This window comes from Semicossyphus pulcher, unplaced genomic scaffold (genome assembly GCF_022749685.1).
Source record: "Semicossyphus pulcher isolate SPU_LCO1_2020_fin unplaced genomic scaffold, fSemPul1.0.p SCAF_40, whole genome shotgun sequence".
NCBI lineage: Eukaryota > Metazoa > Chordata > Actinopteri > Labriformes > Labridae > Semicossyphus > Semicossyphus pulcher.
In genome coordinates, this window is record NW_027211716.1 from 404946 (window position 1) to 428685 (window position 23740).

The window sequence follows — 23740 nt, forward strand, 5'->3', positions numbered from 1 at the left end:
TCATCAGTATACCTGTCAGAATACCTGTCAGTATACAGTCATCAGTATACCTGTCAGAATACCTGTCAGTATACAGTCATCAGTATACCTGTCAGAATACCTGTCAGTATACAGTCATCAGTATACCTGTCAGAATACAGTCATCAGTATACCTGTCAGAATACAGTCATCAGTATACCTGTCAGAATACCTGTCAGTATACAGTCATCAGTATACCTGTCAGTATACCTGTCAGTATACAGTCATCAGTATACCTGTCAGAATACAGTCATCAGTATACCTGTCAGAATACCTGTCAGTATACAGTCATCAGTATACCTGTCAGTATACCTGTCAGTATACAGTCATCAGTATACCTGTCAGTATACCTGTCAGTATACAGTCATCAGTATACCTGTCAGTATACCTGTCAGAATACAGTCATCAGTATACCTGTCAGTATACCTGTCAGTATACCTGTCAGTATACAGTCATCAGTGTACCTGTCAGAATACCTGTCAGTATACAGTCATCAGTATACCTGTCAGTATACAGTCATCAGTGTACCTGTCAGTATACCTGTCAGTATACAGTCATCAGTGTACCTGTCAGTATACCTGTCAGTATACAGTCATCAGTATACCTGTCAGTATACAGTCATCAGTGTACCTGTCAGTATACCTGTCAGTATACAGTCATCAGTATACCTGTCAGTATACCTGTCAGTATACAGTCATCAGTATACCTGTCAGTATACCTGTCAGTATACAGTCATCAGTATACCTGTCAGTATACCTGTCAGAATACAGTCATCAGTATACCTGTCAGTATACCTGTCAGTATACAGTCATCAGTATACCTGTGAACCTTTACATAGAAACTCGTCTCTACCAGCCTGCTGTTGACTCTGTGATAGACAGCTCAGGAGGGGCGGGGCCGGGCGGGACAGGAAGTGGATCCTGCAGGCACAGGAAGTGTGTGTTTGTGGGAGCAACATGCCAGGACGTCCAAACAGGAAGCAGGAAATCACTGAAATGACAACGCCACCTGACCTCTGACCTCCAGGACGCCCGGCATCAAAGAGAAAGAGACACACACACACACACACACACACACACACACACACACACACACAGATCACATCAGAATTACAACAACAGATTGATTTTCCACAGACTTCTTCACATCATCAGTTATAAAACTTGCAGGTGTTAAAGCTGAGGGTCAGGGCCCCCTGAGGGGTCACAGGGTTCGTTTGAGAGGTCATGACATCATCACATCACAGACTGATATTTCTTTTTGGTCATTAAATGTTTAAACTAGCTACAGCACGTCCTTCCATCTGTTATAACTGTCTCACTTCCTGTTTCTGGTTCTCAGCTCAAAGCTCATTGGTTCCTACTGAAGCCTTAAAATCCAAAACGTGGACTTTCATGTTTAAAAGACGTCGACGACGATTAAAAATGTTTGAAACAGCCCTTTAAAGTCTGAACACTGTGTCACTGTGCTCTTTATCAGGTGCTGCCCCCTGCTGTCCACACAGATGAACACAACAGGGCAGTGATCGACAGAGACAGCGCCCCCTGTGGACAAAAACACAATGACCCAACCTGTGACACCTTTTTGCAGCAAAACAACTATTTTGGTTCTTTGACTGATGAGTTCAGTTCATCTCTAACTGCATTAAAGAATAACATGAATATATGAGTGAATTAAAATCTTTCATATGAAACAATAACAGTTTAAATGTTCACATCAGGATCAATCACAGAATATTGATGAAGCTGCCATCAGCTCATCTTTGATGTGCTGTAACCCTAACCCTGTAAAGTTTATTTCTACTATTTATTATTGTGTCAATATTTTTCCTTTAATGACCAATAATAATTCTGTTCAATCATGAACCTGAGACAGTTCACAGAAGCCTGTTAAAGAGCTGAACCTGGTTTGTTCCCTATGGAAGCCTCTCGGACTCGGCCACTCTCTCAGTAGAGTGACGTAGACACTAAGACGACAGGAAGTCACTATAATGACTTATGGGACTTTTTTCATCAGGCAGAACGGGCTTCGATACATGTTCCCCGTCTTCATCTTGACTTTTAAACTACTGAAATGTTTTTTTGTGTGTAAATCAGAAGTCTTCTTGTCGTCATAGAAACAAACGGAAACAAACACACAACAGAAGAAATCAGTTCTTTCTTCATGATTTTATTTCTATATAAAAGTCTGAATGTGACATGAAGAGTCTGAAAAAACAAACATGCTGAATGAGACGCTGACACATATTCAGAACACACCAACAATAACATGTTCGTAAACATAAATCAAAACAACAACAGACAAACAGAAATCCCTTAAGAGTTTCATCTGGCAGCTGAGCCGGCGGCCATGTTGGATCCATCTCTGACATCATCACATGATGTGGCTCTCACAAAGTTTAAACGCTATTTGAACCGAGGAAACAAACGGAGCCACAAACTGAGACGTGAAAGTGTAAACTTCAGAGCGACCCGCTCGTGTTCAGATAAACATGCATTAAACACGTGCAGCCAATCAGGACGGGATGAAGCTAACTAGCTTAATAGCTAACTAGCTATGATCAAAGCACAGCAGTTTGATCGAAACTAATGCTGCGTTGCAGACAACTGGGAAGTTGAGCTTTTCCGACCTCCAACTAGCAAAACTGCTCTGGAACACCACTCAAAGTCGGAGTTCCTACTTGTGAACTCGGAGAACCCCGACTTCACGAGAATCAGATGTCTGACGTCACACAACAATGGCCACAGCCATGGAGAGGCTCATCGTTAATGGTAAACTTTGAACTGAAAAGCAACGTCATGTATATTTGAAAAAACTACGATCATATAGTAACACATGTTGTGCATGAATTGTTTTAAATTATCTCTGACAGTTATCTAAAGTTAGGCAAGTAGGCTGAACTGCTGACTGTTGAATGGCTAAAGACTTGCTAAAGAAACATCAGTTTGTCACGGTCGGCCATGTTTTTTATTTACGTTTGGCGTCGAGCACCTGGAAGGCTCTGAGGTCAGAAGTCGGAAAGTTCTCAAGTTCCCGGTTGTCTGGAACGCAGCACAAGGTTCATGTGTTTCAGCTCTAGCTACCAGTTAGTTAGCCTGTTAGCCCAAAGTTGCCTGTATGAATCATAGATTATGTAACAGCTACAGCTAACAGCTAGCTACCTGAGCAGTTGGAGCTAAACTGCTGTTTGTACAGCTCAGCTACAGCTTTGTATGCTCGCTCATTTGTTGTAGATGCAGTGAGATAACAGTGGCTAACAGCTAGCAGTTAGCTTAGCGCAGAGAGAGTTCATTGATGGGCTAACATCAAACAGTTATCTAGCTAGCCTTCAACCAACTGAACACCTCACAGTTTGTAGTTAACAGCTAGCTTGTCAGTGTTCAGCTTCATAGATAAAGCTAGCTAAGGCTAACAGTTAGCCAGTTAGCCAACGTAACTCTGCAATCATCTTAAAAAATATGATATGATATGAAAACACTAAAACGCTGTGATAACGAGAGGACACGCGGCCGGACAGGGAGGTTTTCGACTCGGCTGAAGAACAACCACGAAGAAGTGATGAAGATGAAGATGAAGATGGATCATCTCTGCAGGTGAACTTTCAGCATTAAAAACATGCTGATGGAGGTGAGGTCAGATGAGTTCCCTTGTGTTTCCTCTGAAGCTCAAAAATGTCCTCAGTGATTAAAGATAAAACAGCGGTCACTCCTCTCTTATAGACTCATGTTTATGTCATATTTACGCCTTATAAAAACTTATCATGAGTAAACTTCTGCAGGAGCTCCAGAGCTGCAGCTGAACAACAATCTGACAACAGGTGACAGCTGAACACCTGGGGTCAGGTGTGGTCCTTCCAGCCGTCAGGACTGAGCTCTGGTGGACTTCAGGTGTTTGCTCTGAGAGAAAACATGAAGTCTCTCCGGCCCACACTGTGACATTTACAGTTTGAATCCAGTTATTAAGTAAAGAAAGAGAGAAATACTAAGCCTACAATGGCTGCTAGTTATTACAATGAGTTGCGGATAATTAAATCAGTAACACCCAGACTCTAGCTGTGTCCAATCCAGGGGCTGCATCCTTGGAAGGAGGCGGTCCACAGAGGATGAGTCATTCATCGCAGGCGTAGACGTTAAAGCTGAACAGAAATGAGACGGTCTGGTCTACGGAGCATTTCCTGTTTGCGACACCAGCTGTTCCCGCCCTTACCCTTGTGTCACCAAACGCCGCTCCGGTCGCCTATTGACAGGTAGCTAGCGGGCTAACTAGCAATCAGAACTAAAGTCGAGTAAGTTAACCTTTTATTTTAAAGTTAATTTGTTTCAAGGCTCCTTTGTAACGCAGCTCTTCGACTGAGCTGAGACCAAACACTTCCTCAGCCGCGACAGAGTCCGCCATCTCGTTTGAATTGGCGCGCAGTGAATCTCGGGAAAAGGAGCATTTGTTGGCTGCAGCTGAAGGAGCCTTCGAATTGGGACAGCCTTTGACGCGCTGCTGTGACGCAATCGGCCTTCAAATACGTGCAAATGTCACTGCTGCTCCCTGTCCTCCCTGTCCTACATCCCTCCCCATGACTATAAATTCTGCCTGTTAGCTAGCAGGTTAGCATCCCATGCCTGCTAACCCTTTGACCTCCCTGCCTCTCTCCCTGCTGTTCTCCTCTTAGTGCCCCCCTCCAGGACACCAATGATACATGGAATCTAAAATCACTCTGCTGTTAGCCGGCAGGAAAATGAACTTTATTAAAATCTGGAACGTAAAATTCTTTTAAAGTTTTCTAACGACGCGTTTTTCACCTGAACTGAAGCACAACAAAGCTGCTTATGAATCAGAACCTCAGGCTTTTTATTTTAGTAACTGATGAAGAGTCATTGACCACCTGCAGACACCTGGAGCTCCTACCAGCCATCGACCAATCAGCTGTGAGTTTGTTCAGTTGTCAGCCAATCAGCTTCTGGTCTGTTAACAGATTCATGCTTATGAGGATGAGACCGCGTCACTCTCTGAGGCGCAGTGGTTACCATGGTTACACTGGAGGACAGTTGTTCGCTATGATGTCACATGCGTGTGTCGATGATGTCACTGATTATAAAAAAGTTCTATCCAATTAAAAAACAGCTGGGCGGATCCCTGTGTGATGTGTCATCAGAGGTCCTCGTCCATGCTGAAGCTGCTCCTCCTGCTGCTGCTCTTTGAGGCTCCGCAGGACAGCAGGGGGTCAGACATCACCCCTCCTCCCCCGCCTCCCCCCTCCTCCATCAGGATGTCTGCCAGGCCGTGCAGCTCCGTCAGCCCAACGTCACTCATCAGGTCAGGGGAGAAGACGGTGGACACCCCCTGCGGCTCATCCAGCTCCACGAAGCTCAGCGCATCCAGACCCAGGGAGGGGGTCACCAGGGAGGGGGAGGGGGAGGAGAAGGGGTGAGACAGCGAGGGGGAGAGCAGGGCCGCGGGGTCCAGAGAGGAGGAGGAGGAGGTGGTGGGGGCAGGTGAGGAGGAGGAGGAGAGCGTGTGGAGGCGAGCCTGAAGCTCCAGCTCCTGAAAAAACACAGAAACAGGAAGTGAGAAAGTTTAACAGCAGAACTACAGGAAGTATAAAATGGCTAGAATAACCACGAATCGCTCTGCTCATGTTCTGCTCATGTTTACATGTTGTGACAATAATTCATCAAAATGAGAGAAGAAAGGAAGAGAGGACAGGTGAGGCCACTCCCTCAGAGGAGACAGCAGGTTCATGGCCTGCAGATATTCTCGGATCTTAGGAACAAAAACTTCACGTTTGTTTTTCAGAATTAAAACCTTCACAAACGATACGAAACACAAAGAGCAGAGTCAGAATCAATCTGATGAAAGTTGGCGGGAAAATGAAGGTTTAGAAAACAAGATTTGTTTAAGTGAGCAAAAACATATTAAATATCATAACAACAATAATAATTATTATGGTTATTATTATTATTATTATTATTTTAGCTCAAAGCCAAAGCTAGCTTTCAGCTCGTCAGCGTAAAGAGACTGAATAAAATCGTTGCTTGGAAACGTCGACGTGCATCTAGAAGAATGTTCCATTCTGACTATCATGACCTTTAAAAGGTAGAAACTCTCTGAACTCTTCTGTTTGTTAATTTAATCACAATGGAAAAAATATACACGTTCAGAAGACCAGAGCTCCGCTTCCTGTCAGATTAGCAGCTGATTGGTCCAGCCTGAAGCCCCTCCACCTCCTCACCTGTATGCGCAGCAGCAGGGAGTGGTTGGTGTTCTCCAGCCTCCTCTGTCTGTCCTCCATCTCTCGCGCTCTCTGCTGCTCTTTCTGCAGTTTGCGGATGTAATCCACCGACGCCTTCAGGATGGTTCCTTTGTTCCACCTCGTCTCCCTGGTCAACCAATCACAGGCCGCACCTCATTAACAAACATACAGTGTACACAGAAGGAACTACACATTATACTGTAAAAAATATGCTGTCAATTACTGTGATAGTGTACTGATATGAAGTATTAGAGTACTGATATGAAGTATAAGCGTATTATTAGTATTAGTAGTATTAATACTGCAGCAGAGTGGTACTCACGGGTCGGTGGATTTTGGGATGAGATCTCCGAGTTCTTTGATCCGGTCATTGATGTTGAACCTCCTCCTCCTCTCGACTGAAAACACATCACATTATCTCTATTGTAACATTATTGTAACATTATTTAACATTATGTAACATTATTGTAACATTATCATTAATCATTATTGTAACATTATTTTATGATCCAATGAATGATTTCAATGAATCGTAGTGTGTGACCTGAGTATGATCCGGCATCACTGCGGCTTTAATGCAGTAACTATTTAATGACTGAAGGATAACTGCAGTACTCACTGAGGTTGTGGTTGTCTTTCTTTTGTCTCTCTTTGATCAGAGCTTTGGTGTCTACGTCTGTAACAAACAACAAACAACATCAACAAACAACTAGCATCACCACCATCTGCATCACTCTGCTTCAGCACAGACGGCTGTAGAAACACAGGCAGACGGCTCATCGTACTTCAAACTGGACCTTTTTGAACGATGAGAACGTTAAGTTATTTTAAAGTTAAATTCTGAAATCGTCCTTCAGATGTTTTAAAAAAGAAATAATTTGACAAAACAAACCCAAATGTAAAACAAGTTCCCCTGGAGGAAAAGAAGGTCTCATTCCCTCAAGTTAAAACTCACTTTCAAACCTTTTACTAAACTTTGAGCAGACTGGACCTCACAGCCGTCAGTGTTCACAGACGTGATGCAGCCGAGAGCTCAGGAACAAGCTGTCATCATCACCTGGGATTGATGTTTCTACTTTCACAAAGGTGAGAGGAGAGCTCTGATGCTTAACTTAACATTTTCAGCAAGTTCCCACAAACTGTCAGAAGTTACAGGAACGTTTGGCAGATAATTCAGACGAACACTAAAAACTCAAAAGATCACAACAGTTTCTGACAGTTTGAAACCTCATGAGGAGTTTCAGCAGAGACAAACACTCAGGAACAGGAAGTGGGAACTGATGACGAGGGAAAACACGACTGAGTGTGTGTGTGTGTGTGTGTGTGTGTGTGTGTGTGTGTTCAGAGGAAGTCGTGATGTTGACTCATCAAACTGAAGAAGAACAGATTTTGGGAATTCAGGGGGAGGGGCTTCACTCAGGGAGAACCAATCAGAAGTCAGCTCTGCAGAGTGCCTGTTACATAATAAACTTTGTTCTCAGTAAAGACATGAAGATGAATGAAGTGATGAATGATGAAGACATTGTCCTCTGAAGCAGCTCGCTCTGACACACACACACACACACACACACACACACAGCTGAGAGTGTGTGTTCAGGAGCGTGTGTTCAGGAGCGTGTGTTCAGGAGCGTGTGTTCGGGACGCGTGTGTTCAGGACGCGTGTGTTCAGGAGCGTGTGTTCAGGAGCGTGTGTTCGGGACGCGTGTGTTCAGGAGCGTGTGTTCAGGAGCGTGTGTTCAGGAGCGTGTGTTCAGGAGCGTGTGTTCAGGAGCGTGTGTTCGGGACGCGTGTGTTCAGGAGCGTGTGTTCGGGACGCGTGTGTTCAGGAGCGTGTGTTCAGGAGCGTGTGTTCGGGACGCGTGTGTTCAGGAGCGTGTGTTCAGGAGCGTGTGTTCAGGAGCGTGTGTTCGGGACGCGTGTGTTCAGGAGCGTGTGTTCAGGAGCGTGTGTTCAGGAGCGTGTGTTCGGGACGCGTGTGTTCAGGACGCGTGTGTTCAGGAGCGTGTGTTCAGGACGCGTGTGTTCAGGAGCGTGTGTTCAGGAGCGTGTGTTCAGGACGCGTGTGTTCAGGAGCGTGTGTTCAGGAGCGTGTGTTCAGGAGCGTGTGTTCGGGACGCACCATCACATGTACTGCAGTAGGAAAAGGTCGTTATTATCAGATGAAAGTGATGAACACATGAATAATATATATTGTTGTTCTTCTGCTTGATGATTTCATTTTCAAGTTAACACTTTGGTTCTTTCTTTGCAGGACTTTCACTTGTAACGCAAAAGTATAAATATTTTTATACACATTCAAACATTAAAGTACTTCAGCTCAGTCAGGTCAAAGGTCAGAGGTCATGTCCGCAGTAGTATAGCAGACTCACCGCTCAGCTCTCTTTTCACAGCTTGCAGGTCGGCTGGGCAACTGTTGCTAACGGTGATGGTGGGCGAGGCCATCCCTCCGCTGCCCCCGTACATGTCCAGCAAGTTCCCCGACACCGGCAGCTGGAACCGACCAATCAGAGCACAGAATCAGCAGCTGACAGAGAAACTGACCAATCAGAGGCTGAGAACAGTCAGAGGATATCAGGAGCATCCTGCACTGTGACTGGCTGCAGGGTGATACACACCGCATACCAGGATAACACACACACGCACACACACACACACACACACACACACACACACACACACACACACACACACACACACACACACACACACAAACACACTGATGACCTTCAGCGTCTGTATCTCTATCTGAGCTGACCTGCTGCAGAGGTCAGAGGTCAGAGTGACTCCTGAAACATGAACTGGTCTGAGTTCAGTCTGGATGAACTCTCCTGCGGCTTCCAGCTCCTTCAGGCTGACCAGAGCATGATGAGCTGTGACCTCGGATCAGTACCAGGATTTCTCTGATGGACACCAACAACGGGCGTCCTGTTTCAGCTGTGGAGCGCCTGTCCATCTGTCTCCGCTGAGTGGCAGTTTCACTGTATCTAGCAAGTCACAGGTGGGCTGAGATCTGTCTCACTACAGCGCTATGAAGCCACAACAAACAGATGTTACTGAGATTTAATGACATAAACAGGCTGAGAGGATGCTGAGAGAACTACAGCAGGAGGCAGGAGGTCATGCTTTGTCAGGTCTGTTTGCGAGACGACAAGAACACGACTTTAAAATGACTGTTTTTTGAATGGAGTTTGGTTTGACCAGTTCTGATGTAAAGTCAGAACGTCAGCAGAATCTACACGCTGACAGATTTAAAAAATCTGTGTGACACAAATTTCTCACTTAATTTGCACATTCAAATGATTCGTATGATTTCAGTCTTTGCAGTGACTTTGTAAGCATCCCGTTTGCTTTTGGTCTGAACACACCTGAACACACCTTTACTCTTAGCATCATGAGCTTTTTCCAGAGCTCTGACACAGCTCTGACCTGAACTGAAGTCAGACAAACTGTGGAATCTGCTGATCGAAGAGGAAAGCTGCTGAACTGATAACAGCTGCCTCCTGCTCACACACACACACACACACACACACACACTGAGCAGCTTTCACTCTTCGGCTGCACTAACAGGAAGATGTTCCGTGTGGACAGCAGCAGCTTTGGGTCAAACCTGAGACATTTCTGCTGCTTTCTTCTTCTACTACACTTTTACTGCAGGACATCTCTGTGACAGCTGGAGGACCTCATCCCTGCCTCATACAGTTCATTCAGCATGAGTCAGAGTTATTTACTGATGTGAGAAAACTTCTGAAACAATCATCATTTACTTTAATACTTCGGAACCTCTGTAACTCAGTCTGCAGCTCAGAGTCGGTCAGAGGTCAAAGGTCACAGCTCAAACAATCTAACTGACATGAAACAACAAGAGAAACTTTACCTCTGATTTAATCCTCCTCTTCTCATGATCCGGCAGTAAAACCAAAATTCTCATCTTCTCTGATTCCACACACATAAACACGTATGTCCACACACACAGGAACACACACGCAGCAGCTTCTCTTCCTCTTTCTGTTCGGACGACTGTTGAAAAATGGGGAAACGTCTCTTTAAGACAGAAACAAAAAAACCCTCCCTCATTATCTGCCTGACACACACACACACACACACACACACACACTGAGGCTCCGCCCACAGCTGCAGCACAAAGAGGATCTGACCTGACTTCTCTGACATTGTTTCAGGATCTTTTGTTTAATAAGACGATGATCGAAGAGTTCTCCTGTTAGCTGGTCGGTTAGCCACCAAGCTAATGAACATGCTAACTTTTAACAGTTTACATTCTGAGAATGAATCGTCAGAATAAAACATGAACAGTGTTGAGGTGTGTTCAGAACAAAACCAGGGAAAGGTTTGCAAGAGATTCTGTACAAGATCAACACTGTCGTCCTGATGTTACGTCAGAAATGTTCAAACCAAACTCCATTCAAAAAACAGTCATTTTAAAGGTTGTCCTGCCTCCTCTTGCAGACAGACCTGATAAAGCATGAACTCAGCCTTTTTCCAAACCTGCATCATGATGTAGTTATTTCAGCATCCTCTCAATCTCAGTAACATCTGGTTCTGACCGGTTCAAAGATCTGCAGCTCAAGCTTTACATCTCAGGCTAACGTGTTGAGGTCGTCAGGGCAGGAGACCCAGAGACCACTTCAATCTCTCCCCTTACAGGTGAGTCTGCACGCAGGGTTACACCTGGACAGGTGGAAAAGTTACTCAACATCTACAATTATAGATACACATTGCTACAGTTACCGTGTTGGCGAGCTGCAGACCAGAGTCAATCAGCGTCAGGAAGTCGTCATTCAGGCTCGACTCCAGGCTGATGATGTCATCAATGACAGTCTCCTCCATCTGAACCAATCACAGAGCAGAAGGCTGCATCACATGATCAAACGTACTCTTTACAATGATGTTGATTTGACAGGATGAGGTGTGTTTGTTCCACACACAATTTATAAGCAGCTAATATACAGAGCGCATGTGTTTAGCAGTGAGGCTGTTTCAGAGGAAAGGTTCTGATGTGACGTGTGGAACGAACACGCTGAGAACCACACAGAGAGTCAGACTGTGCTGAGTCAGATCCCGTGATCAGCTGACTCAGCAGACAGGAAGTGCTGAAGCTGCTGAGGTCACTGAAAAACACTGAAGTGCTCCTTTAATGTTTCACTGCGAGGGGTACAGGTTGTGTATATATTCATGTGTGTATGAACTGTTTATGTGTTTACCTCCCGCTTCTGCATGCTGTCTGCAGGCTGCAGTTTGGGGGCGGAGCCTGGCTGGGGGGAGTGGCTTGTTGATCCAGTTGGCTGCTGATTGGCTGTCTTGGCGGTGGTGGAGAGGTACTGACGCACCTGCTGCCTCTGAGCCTGCTGGATGTGATACCTGGTGGGGTTCTCCAGGTGGGTCTGCACCTGAGACACAAGGATCTTATTCAGCACAGCTACCTGGTGCATCATGGGAAATGTAGGATTTGCTGAATAGCCAAATCAAACATGCTCCTCCTCCTACCTTGAGCACCTCCACAGGGACCTGGGCAGGAGGTCTGCAGGAGGAGGACACAGAGATGGGGGAGGACGAGTCAGCGGAGCGCAGGAGCTGCTGCTGCGCCTCCTTCTGCTCCTCCTCCAGAGCCTGCTGACGCATCAGATCCTGACGCAACAAAACCCTGCAGGAGGAGAGAGGAGGTAGACAGCAGGAGGAGAGAGAGAGGGGAGGAGGAGAAGGAAGATAGCAGGAGGAGAGAGAGAGGGGAGGAGGAGGAGGAAGAGAGCAGGAGGAGAGAGAGAGGGGAGGAATAGGGAGGAGGAGGAGGAGGAAGAGAGCAGGAGGAGAGAGAGAAGGGAGGAGAGGGGAGGAGGAGGAGGAAGAGAGCAGAAGGAGAGAGAGATGGGAGGAGAAGGGAGGAGGAGGAGGAGGAAGAGAGCAGTAGGAGAGAGAGAGGGGAGGAGAGCAGGAGGAGTGAGAGAGAGAGAGAGGAGGAGGTGCAGGTTATCATCAGTCTACAGCGCCCTCTGGAGGACAGACAGAGTACTGAGCCTAAATGCCACACTGAGGTAGAGGTCTTCACAGTCTACAGGAACCTGAGGACCCGGGAGCCAGGCGGGTTGGTGGTTAGGGTGCGAGTGGGGCCCTGTTCTATAATCCATGGTTCCAGGTCTGTTCAACGTTATGTGATTTATTTATTTATTTTGCTAATCTTCATCCTAGTCTACCACTATTATTGGCATTGTAACCATAAGTATGTGTCTGTTGTTGTTCATGTAACAAGAACATATGTTGTTGCTCTCTTTGCCTGTCTCTATCCTTCTTCTCCTTCTCTCCCATGTTCGGCCCATCCAGTCTCTTCAGATGTTCAACATGAGTCTGGTTCTGCTCGAGGTTTCTGCCTGTTAAAGGAAGTTTTTCTGCCAATGTGCCGAATGTTGCTAAGTGCTACTCATGGTGATTCATGTTGGGCCTCTCTTTAAATAACAGAACAAAGAGTCGGTCTAGACCTGCTCTGTCTGTAAAGTGTCTCGAGATAACTCTGGTTATGATTTGGCGCTATACAAATTAAATTTGATTGATTGATTGATTGATTGATGTGTAATACCTGAATGTATCTTAACTTCAATGTGTCATTCTCATGACAACGTGCGGAAAATAAAGTGTCACGTGACTCCAGGTTCAGAGAAAGGTTGGAGTAATGATGGATACCTTCCTCGCTGATGTGGAAAAAAAGCTACAAGAAAACAAATATAAAGAGTTAAAACCTCGTTTCTGTAAATCGAGGACAAAGACGAGACGAAAGTAAGCGCAGCGACGTGTAACACGTGTGTGTGGCTTCTAAACGAGCCGCGTGCTTGTCGTCCGTCTGAATGACAGCAAGTGGACTTTTAATCTGAGATAACTGGTGCATCAGCATCTCTGTTTTTATCAACACGACATGATACCAGGAAACATGGATGTGCTTTATGAGCTTTGTTGGTCGAGGATGGATGATGTGCACGGACAGGCTCAGGTGAGAAGGCTGCGTCACACAGGTAGGCAACTTGTTGACAGTAATCAGCGGTGAAGTCGGTGCTGACCGTCTCTGTTTCGCCTGGCTGAGGCCGGGTCCGACATCACTCCGTTCGGGCCCCAGCTTTCAAATGATAGACGGGTTCGGTTCCAGGTCGCATAATTACGGGTCTCTTAGGGTTCGGGCACGAAAGTTTGGACCCGTGAAGACCTCTACACAGACCTCTTTACTGCAGCGAGTGTGTGTGTGTGTGTGTGTGTGTGTGCATGTGTGTGTGTTTGTTACCTGGACGACATGGCTGACGGCAGGGAGGATGAACAAGAGGAGGAAGCTGCTGCTGGTGAACTAGAGAGAGAGAGAGAGAGAGAGAGAGAGAGACAGAGAGAGAGGATCATCTGAAATCTGTGACATCATGCTGTCAGTCAGAACACATTTATCAATCAGTGATTCAAATATTCACACAGGCAGAGAGACAGGCAGAGAGACAGATGTCTCATGTGTCTGTCTCTCAGAGACACAGACAGGTTTAATGTGTTTTCATATATTTATATTTTTAACATCTGGCTTCTTCTTCATGTCAGCTCATTTAAATTAACCTCACAGTGTGAACATAGACTCTCATAGTATGGGCGGTGGCCCCCCGGTGGCCCCCCGGTGGTACTGTAGGAAGTACACCTGTGTGATCAGAGGTGTGAGAGTTTAGATGTCAGACGGAGCACAGGAGGCTCTTTATTGTCTCTGCAAACGTCCACTGGACACTTAGAGAGGAGACACAGCCTGTGGACAGGGGCCACCTCGAGGTCAAGGTCAGAGGTAAGGGCTGTGTGTGTTACCTGAAGCTGATTGGCTGACTCTTGATCTGGTAGAAGGTGTCGCTGTCTGACGGCATCAAACTGTCGACCTCGATGTCAGCGACGATTCCAGACTCCACCCTGAGAGACAGACAGACAGAGAGAGAGACAGAGACCCCGATCACACCTGGACAGCATTAACTACAGGTGTGAATGCTCTCAGGACGGATTGAAGACGCATTCATATGCGATCACTCGGCCACATACGGAGGTGGTCTGACGCATTTATCCACATACGTCTGGCAGTGTGACCGCACATGTGTCCTGGGCCACATTAAGCACCGCCCACTCTGCCTGTATCCATAGTAACGATCACATGGATACGGGAGATCACTCGCCTCTCTTTCCTGTATGATTTAACATTTCTCTGCTGTGTCTCTTAAAAACCGTATTTATGTCTCATGTCACCGCAGCGTGTGTAAATGTAGTTTAACAGCGTGCACGGACACACAGACAGATCGTGTGTGAGGAAACTACATTTATGCTTTTAATACGGGACGATCCTGAACCGACGAGGGGGAGAGATGGCGCGGGTCGGAGATGTGATCCATGAACATTTTATCACAGTTTAAAAATCAAGTGATCCACATGAAGTTAATCAGAGTTGAATCATGCAGCGCAGTGAGGACACAGATCTGTGTGTGTCATGCTCTGCTCCTGACTCTATGAGATCTGTCCTGTATTTCCCAGCACAACATTTATAAAATATAAACTCCGTCTCCACTTGCTGTGAATGAGATGAGCCGGAGGTGATCCAGGCGTAATTATCAGTTATCATGCTGCGCTGGGAGGAGACAGATCTGTGTGTGTCTCATGGCCTGCTCCTGACTCTATAACGTTGCAATCTGTCCGTGCACAGTTACTATAAAGTATAAACTCCGCCTCCACGCTGTCATATGTCCATATGCTGTGTACTTCATATACAGTATTTCACAGAGCTATAGAGGGGCATCAGGCTTCATGATCACCCGCTCCCTCCCTCCCTGTTTTTCGAGGGTCTCAGTCCGACTACATAATTATTGAAAGGGGTGTTCCACAAGGTTCCATCTTGGAACCACTTCTGTTTTCTATCTTTATATAATAATGATTTACCACTGGTATGTTTAAACTGTCTTGCTCATCTTTATGCTGACAGCACCGTTATCTACATTTCCAACTCAGATATATCACAAATTCAGAATTCTTTACAGTTTGAGTTCTACTCCGTCCAAAACTGGTTTCATCATAACAGACTCTTACTGAATAAGAAGAAGTCGTGCAGCACAGTGTTTGGTACACGACAAATATCGCTCAGATCCCTTTGATTTACACATTCAGTTTAATGATGGGTCACCCCTCGAGAAAGTTGATACCTTCAAATATCTGGGTTGACCCTGAACTCTCCTTTAAACCACACATTGATTTAATTACAAAAAAGCATTTGGCTGTCTGAACTCACTTTATCACTGAAATAATTCATCATCATCATCATCCTCATCATCCTCATCCTCATCCTCATCCTCATCATCATCATCCTCATCATCATCATCATCACCATCCTCATCCTCATCATCATCACCATCATCACCATCATCACCACCATCACTATCATCCTCATCATCCTCCTTGTCATCCTCATCATCATCATCGTCCTCATCATCCTCATCATCCTCATCATTATCATCATTACCATCATCACCACCATCACTATCATCCTCCTTGTCATCCTCATCATCCTCATCGTCCTCATCATCATCACCATCACCATCATCACCACCATCACTATCATCCTCATCATCCTCATCATCATCATCATCACCACCATCACTATCCTCCTCATCCTCCTTGTCATCGTCATCATCCTCATCATCCTCATCATCATCATCATCATCACCACCATCATCACCACCATCACTATCATCCTCATCCTCATCATCATCATCATCATCACCACCATCACTATCCTCATCATCCTCCTTGTCATCGTCATCCTCGTCATCATCCTCATCATCATCATCATCACCACCATCACTATCATCCTCATCCTCCTCATCATCGCCATCATCCTCATCCTCATCCTTATCATCCTCATCATCCTCATCACCATCACTATCATCCTCGTCATCCTCATCATCATCATCATCATCACCATCATCACCACCATCACTATCATCCTCATCATCCTCATCATCATCATCATCACCACCATCACTATCCTCATCATCCTCCTTGTCATCGTCATCCTCGTCATCATCCTCATCATCATCATCATCACCACCATCACTATCATCCTCATCCTCATCCTCGTCATCATCGCCATCATCCTCATCCTCATCCTCATCCTTATCATCCTCATCATCCTCATCACCATCACTATCATCCTCGTCATCCTCATCATCATCATCATCATCACCATCATCACCACCATCACTATCATCCTCATCATCCTCATCATCATCATCATCACCACCATCACTATCATCGTCATCCTCGTCATCATCGCCATCATCGCCATCATCCTCATCCTCATCCTTATCATCCTCATCATCCTCATCATCCTCATCACCATCACTATCATCCTCGTCATCCTCCTTGTCATCGTCATCATCATCCTCATCATCCTCGACAGTGACTACATCCGCTCCCTATATACAGTCTATGGTGAGACCCCGAGCCGCTGCCCCCTCTTCCTCCTCCTCCCCCTCTTCCTCTGTGTCTCTTCAGTCAGACAGCTTGTCAATCAATAGACGTCGAGCAGAGAGACGCCTCCTGCTTGTTTTTACTTTTGCTTTCTGTCTCACCACACACATCACTCCTGCGTGCGTGCGTGTGTGTGTGTGTGTGTGTGTGTGTGTGTGTGTGTGTGTTTGTGCGCATGCACGCGTGTGTGTTAGTAGGGTGTGGTGGACAGAGGGGAAGGAGGTACGACAGTGAGGACTAAACACGCCTGGGCCTGTCGCTTTGCCTGTCTGTGTCTCTGTTTCTACTGGTGGGAAAATACATGAGGCAGGCTGCTGTGAGTGTGTGTGTGTGTGTGTGTGTGTGTGTGTGTGTGTGTGTGTGTGTGTGTGTGTATTAAGACTGGATGACTCATTGCACCAGAAGGCAAAGAGGATCACAGGTCAAAGGTCAGTCAGTAAGCACAACAACCTGCCCTACACAGTCTCAGAACCAACATCATCATCATAAAACACATCAACTGCTCTTTATGGAGTCCACTGCTCACCAGACTCCATTCATGTCTTTGCCAGTTTAAAGTTTACTTTCCTTTCGGACCATTTATCTAACCTACCAAAGCAAGATCAATTATCTGTGAATCTCTAGAGATTAAATATATAATATATAATAGTTAACTTCGGCCAGTGACACTGCTTTCTCTACCATCAATCTAAACAGGTACGGTCATTTTAACCTTCATGAAAGAGCCCGTCATGCCAAACATTTGGACAAAGTAGCATTTCTGCTAGTTTAGCTGTCAAACAAGACTCATGAGTTTTCTTACATACTTATAAACTCAACTTCCACTCGGCAGTTATCAAATGAACATCATCATTTTTTAAATAAGAACTGTAACTTTAATACGCGATCCCGATTTCATTCATCTCCACTGAAGCAACAATGAACTGACTTCATATTAGTGTTTTCTTTATAATGACATTTTAGGACAGAGACACGTTTCATGTATAATTCATGAGCCGATTTAACCGGAAGAAGCTACACATCTGAGAGAAATCTTTAGTCATGTTCAGTGAAAGCTGTCTTTGTTGAATGAGCAACACGGTCTTAAATATGCAGATTAATGACAGGAGTTTGGTGTGAGGTTCTCTCCGCATGAGAAATAACGGTACTTCAGGGAACTTCCGGACTCACCGAACCAGGTTGAGCGTTTCAGCCGAGTCCAGGATGACAAACACGGTCTGCGGCTGCAGGATCCTGGCCTCCTGCTGCTCCGGGTAGGCTCCGGTTCGGTTCTGCTCTCCGGTCTGGGTCTGGTCCGAGCTGACAGCTGACATTTCTCCAGAGACAGAGACAGAGCAGAGACTGAGACGCTTTATTTCCCAGCAGCCACCGCAGGATCAAAGTGTCAGCTCAGATCACAGCAGCGGCATGGTCCACTCTCACAGGCTCCGAGAAGATCACAGGTTCGAGTCCGGCTCGGAGCTGCTGTTCAGTACCTGGAAAGCCTGCACACTGAACCGCCGACTGAAGCACAGACAGGCAGACAGACTGTGTGTGTGTGTGTGTGTGTGAGTGAGTGAGGAGCAGCTGGGAGCATAGATACACAGCAGACAGATCAGACAGTCACACTGATGACCCCCCCCTTCTCCCCCTCTCCCCCCCTCTCTCTCTCTCTCTCTCTCCCTCCCTCTCTCTTCCTCTTCTCCCCCCCTCTCTCTCTCCCTCTCTCTCTCCCCCTTCTCCCCCTTTCTCTCTCCCTCTCTCTCCCTCTCTCGCTCCCCCTTCTCCCCCTCTCTCCCTCCCTCTCTCTCTCCCCCTTCTCCCCCTCTCTCTCTCCCTCTCTCTCTCCCTCTTCTCCCCCCCTCTCTCTCTCTCCCTCTCTCTCTCCCCCTTCTCCCCCTCTCTCTCTCCCTCTCTTTCTCTCTCCCTCTCTCTCTCCCCCTTCTCCCCCCCTCTCTCTCCCTCTCTCTTTCTCTCTCCCTCCCTCCCTCTCCCCCTCTCTCTCCCCCTTCTCCCCCTCTCTCTCCCCCTCTCTCTCTCCCTCTCTCTTTCTCTCTCCCTCCCTCCCCCCCTCTCTCATCCTCTCCCCCCCCCCCCCCCCCCCTCTCTTCAGCCCAAACGTCCGTTTGAATGAAACATTATTATTAAATTATGATCTGTTATTGTTTCGTCTGTTCGTGGATTTTCTCGTCGTGACGTAAATCATGACGTCTTTATCAGATTTAAAAGTTTAATGTTCCTAAAATATTGAACCAAATAAAAACAACAATAAATCCTTGTTATAGAATATCACTGATGAGCTCATAGTGACAAACACGTCGGTGTGTTATATAATACACCTTCAGTTTGGACCTGTAATGATCAGGTTATTAAACACCTGTGCAGGTGTGCAGAGCTGCAGCTGTCAGGTAACAAAGGTGAACATTCACCGAACAGAAGAATAAACATGATCATGTTGTCAGTAGTTCGGCTCTGACCTCAGGTGTGCTCTACCTGCTGTGGTTCTGTGTGTGAGTCTCTAACAGGAGGCGGGACTCACCGCCTGGACTGATCCCCCGCGGACCAATGAGCTGCTGCTCTGCTCGCTGTCAGCCAATAGGACAGCGACTGTGCTCACTGACACCCAATCAGCTGCTGCTACACAGAGCTCAGTCTGCCATATTGTTTGTTTTTGTCCCTTCAGTTACGGGAAGTGAGAGTGTGGAGGGGGAAATCCGAGGTGACGTCAGCCCCCTGATCGGCCGAGCTCGGACTGACAGGGGAACAGTCCAATCAGAGGGCTGGAGAGAGGCGGGGGCGGGGCGTAGCTGATAACACTTGGGAGAAAGTCTGAGATTTTACAGTGTTTCATCAGCACGGGATGACGTCACAGACACGCGAAAATGAAAGATAAAAGTAAATGAAAAGAATGACCGTATTATTTTTACTGTTCAGCAGTTTGCGTCTATTGATCATTTTTTTGTTCATGTTTCAGCTCCATCACAGCAACACAAAACGTGAAGTGAGTCTTCGTCTTACCTTGTGTCACCACTGGATGGCGCTGTCGCTTCATTTGTTGGTTCTAAAGAATCTCAATGAAGTTCTCTGAATGAAACGGCAGAAACGGCGAGAGAGGAAGTAGGAAGTAGTCTCAGTCATGAAGTTAGCAGAAGTAGTGAAAGTAGTATTGATGCAAGACAGAGTCAAAGGCTGCTTCTCAAGTCTCTTAATTAGCACCCATGCTTCCTACAGCAGGAGAGGAGAGAGGAAACCAGGAGAGGAGAAAGGACACCAGGAGGGGAGAGAGGAAACCAAGAGAGGAGAGAGGAAACCAAGAGAGGAGAGAGGAAAGAGGAAAGCACGAGAGGAGAGAGGACACCAGGAGAAGAGAGAGGAAACCAGGAGAGGAGAGAGGACACGTATGTCATCATTCAACCGCTGGCTGTCGAGGTGGTGCCCAGCAAACGATGTGGGCTTCATAGATAACTGGCAGACATTCTGGGGAAAGCCTGGTCTGATCGGAAGAGACGGCATTCATCCCACTTTGGATGGTGCAGCTCTTTTGTCTCGTAATATGGCTAAGTTTGTTAGTCGTAAAACCTGACAAACCAGAGCTGAGACCAGGAGGCAGAGCTGTAGTCCTACACACTCCTCTGAGCTTCCCTGTGAGCAGTTTCCCAGCCACAATGTTCATGTTATAGAGACTGTGTCTGCCCCCCAACCCAGGCCTGTTATTACAGTTAATTCAAACTCAAATAAAAAAGAAGTAAATCAAAAAAATTTAATAAAAATTAAAACAACAACCGAAGTTATGCCAAAAAATATGAGAATTAAATGTGGTGTGTTAAATATCAGATCCCTGTCATCTAAAGCTCTATTAGTGAACGATGTGATATCAGATGATCATATTGATTTACTCTCTTTAACTGAGACTTGGCTGTGTCAGGAAGAATATGTCAGCTTAAATGAATCCACTCCTCCCAGTCATCTTAATACTCATACTCCTCGAGACACTGGTCGAGGTGGTGGAGTGGCAGCTATCTTCAGTTCTAGTCTTCTAATCAACCCTCGACCCAAACTTAGTTTCAGCTCTTTTGAAAGCCTTGTTCTGAGTTTTTCACACCCAGCCTGTAAAACTTTACAGCCTGTTTTATTTGTGATAGTATACCGCCCTCCTGGCGCATACTCTGATTTTCTAACTGAATTCTCAGAGTTTTTATCAGATTTAGTCCTGAGTTCAGATCAAATAATTATTGTAGGGGACTTCAATATTCATGTAGATGTTGACAATGATAGTCTTAGCATGGCATTTATGTCCCTTTTGGACTCTATTGGTTTCACTCAGAGTGTAAACCAGCCTACTCACTGCTTTAACCACACCCTCCACCTTGTTCTAGCTTATGGCCTTGAAACAGAAAACTTAATTGTCTTCCCACAAAATCCTCTTTTATCAGATCACTATTTAGTAACATTCGATGTCCTATTAACCGACTACTCTCCAGTTAACAAACATGTACTCACAAGATGTTTGTCTGATAGGACTGTAGCTAAATTTAAGGAAACAATTCTTTACCACATCTGTTTACTACAGAAAGCTCTGATGCTAATGTTAGTCCCTCTCAGCTTGATCAGTTTGTTGATAGTCCTGCAGGTTTGCTGAGAAGTACTCTAGACTCGATTGCCCCCTTAAAAAAGAAGATTATTAAACGACAGAGGCTAGCTCCATGGTATGACTCAGAAACTCGTAACTTGAAGCAAATGTCGCGTAAATTTGAAAGAATGTGGCGATCCACCAAAACAGAAGAGTCTCGTTTACTCTGGCAAAATAGTCTTAATAAATACAGGAAGGCCCTACGGCATGCTCGAGGTGTCTACTACTCCTCCCTCATAGAAGAACATAAAAACAATCCCAGGTACCTTTTCAGCACTGTAGCCAGGCTGACAGAGAGTCACAGCTCCACTGAGCCAAGTATTCCTATAGGCCTCAGCAGTGATGATTTCATGAGCTTCTTTAATGACAAAATGCTAAAGATAAGAGACTCTGTAACCTCCTGCTGTTAACTGGTGCAGATGTATCTTTGGAAACTGCTCACACACCTGATGTTTACACTGTTTTTCTCCAATTGACCTTCCTGAGCTAAATTCTCTGATATCTTCGTCTAAACCATCAACCTGTCTTTGAGACCCGATTCCAACCGAGCTGCTTCAGGAAGTCTTTCCCTCAATTAGCACTTCTTTACTAGATATGATCAATATGTCTTTATCGACGGGCTATGTACCCCAGTCTTTTAAACTAGCTGTAATTAAGCCACTTCTTAAAAAGCCTACCCTAGATTCAGGCACCTTAGCTAACTATAGACCTATATCTAACCTTCCTTTGAGAGTTTCAAATGATCTACTTACTGCTTCAGACAGAGGACTTCTCTCTGTACTCGTCCTGTTAGATCTTAGTGCCGCTTTCGACACGATAGACCATCACATCCTGTTACAGAGATTAGAACATTTAATTGGCATTACAGGATCTGCATTAAGTTGGTTTAAATCTTATCTATCAGATCGATCTCAGTTTGTTAATGTTCATGATGTGTCCTCTATGCACACCAAAGTTAGTCATGGAGTTCCACAAGGTTCTGTGCTCGGACCGATTCTTTTTACCTTATATATGCTTCCTCTGGGTAATATCATGAGGAAACACTCCATTCATTTTCATTGTTATGCAGATGATACTCAATTATACTTATCTATGAAGCCAGACGAAACCAATCAGCTATCTAAACTAGAAGCATGCCTTAAGGACATAAAGATCTGGATGACTAGAAACTTTCTGCCACTTAATTCAGACAAACTGAAGTTATTGTGCTCGGCCCAAAACACCTTAGAGACTCTTTCTCTAATGATATAGCTGCCCTAGATGGCATCAGCCTGGCATCCAGCACTACTGTTAGGAATCTGGGAGTTCTGTTTGATCAGGATATGTCCTTCATCTCCCACATAAAACAAATATCAAGGACAGCCTTCTTTCACCTTCACAACAAACATCAGACACATCCTGTCTCAACACGATGCAGAAAAACTCGTCCATGCATTCGTTACTTCCAGGTTGGATTATTGTAACTCGTTACTATCAGGCTGCCCTAATAAGTCACTAAAAACTCTGCAGCTGGTACAAAATGCTGCAGCACGTGTGCTGACAAGAACTAGGAAGAGAGATCACATCTCTCCTGTATTAGCCTCTCTGCACTGGCTTCCTGTAAAATCTAGAATAGAATTTAAAATCCTTCTTCTTACTTACAAAGCTCTTAATGGTCAGGCACCATCATATCTTAAAGAGCTCATAGTGCCATATTACCCCTCTAGAACATTGCGCTCCCAGGATGCAGGCCTGCTTGTGGTACCTAAAGTCTCTAAGAGTAGTGTTGGAGGTAGAGCCTTCAATTACCAGGCCCCCCTCCTCTGGAACAATCTACCAGTCAGGGTCCGGGAGGCAGACACCCTCTCTTCTTTTAAGAGTTCAAACTTTCCTCTTTGATAAAGCTTATAGTTAGGCCTGGCTCAGGCTGGGACCAGCCCAGAGTTATGCTGCTATAGGTTTAGACTGCCGGGGGATCTGACACACCAAGCTCCTCTCTCTCTGTCTCTCTCTCTCTCTCTCCCTCTCTCCCTCTCTCTCCCTCTCTCCCTCTCTCCCTCTCTCTCCCTCTCTCCCTCTCTCTCTCTCTCTCTCTCTCTCTCTCTCTCTCTCTCTCTCTCTCTCTCTGTCATATTAATGCAGCTCATTAACTCTGTATTTTCTGGTCCCATTAACATTACTAACCACATATCTTCCTGGGAGTTCTTGTGCTCCCTTGTCTTGAAGGTTCCTGGGGATCGTTGCTGCAGACCACCTGCTGCTGTGGACCTGCTCGACTGCAACAACTACTAACATCAGCCTTCCCCATAGCATCATTGTTGTTGCTGCTAATGCTAATAGTAGACCTGTTGACTTCAACTGTTACA

The 23740-nt window shown here is 45.7% G+C and overlaps 1 protein-coding gene across 1 annotated transcript; it reads right to left on the reverse strand.

The window, feature by feature from the left end:
• Positions 1-2176: 2176 nt before the first annotated feature.
• On the reverse strand, positions 2177-18320 carry tfe3a (transcription factor binding to IGHM enhancer 3a). The gene is made up of 11 exons (XM_069680715.1): positions 17957-18320; positions 14090-14188; positions 13542-13601; positions 11765-11921; positions 11482-11667; positions 11009-11107; positions 8632-8752; positions 6882-6938; positions 6585-6660; positions 6242-6389; positions 2177-5553 (listed from the first exon to the last, which is right to left on the reverse strand). The coding sequence occupies exons 1-11, from the start codon at positions 18097-18099 to the stop codon at positions 5161-5163; spliced, it is 1539 nt and encodes a 512-aa protein (XP_069536816.1). The 5' UTR covers positions 18100-18320; the 3' UTR covers positions 2177-5160.
• Between the last annotated feature and the right edge of the window lie 5420 nt (positions 18321-23740).

What these genes read in the sequence shown, in the direction of transcription:
- tfe3a (XM_069680715.1), bottom strand. Translation starts at nt 18,099, where the DNA reads ATGTCAGCTGTCAGCTCGGACCAGACCCAGACCGGAGAGCAGAACCGA. An exon ending in GAAACGCTCAACCTGGTTCG is followed by an intron (nt 14,189 to 17,956) that starts GTGAGTCCGGAA and finishes TCTGTCTCTCAG; the next exon opens with GGTGGAGTCTGGAATCGTCG. An exon ending in ATCCCAAAATCCACCGACCC is followed by an intron (nt 6,390 to 6,584) that starts GTGAGTACCACT and finishes TTGGTTGACCAG; the next exon opens with GGAGACGAGGTGGAACAAAG.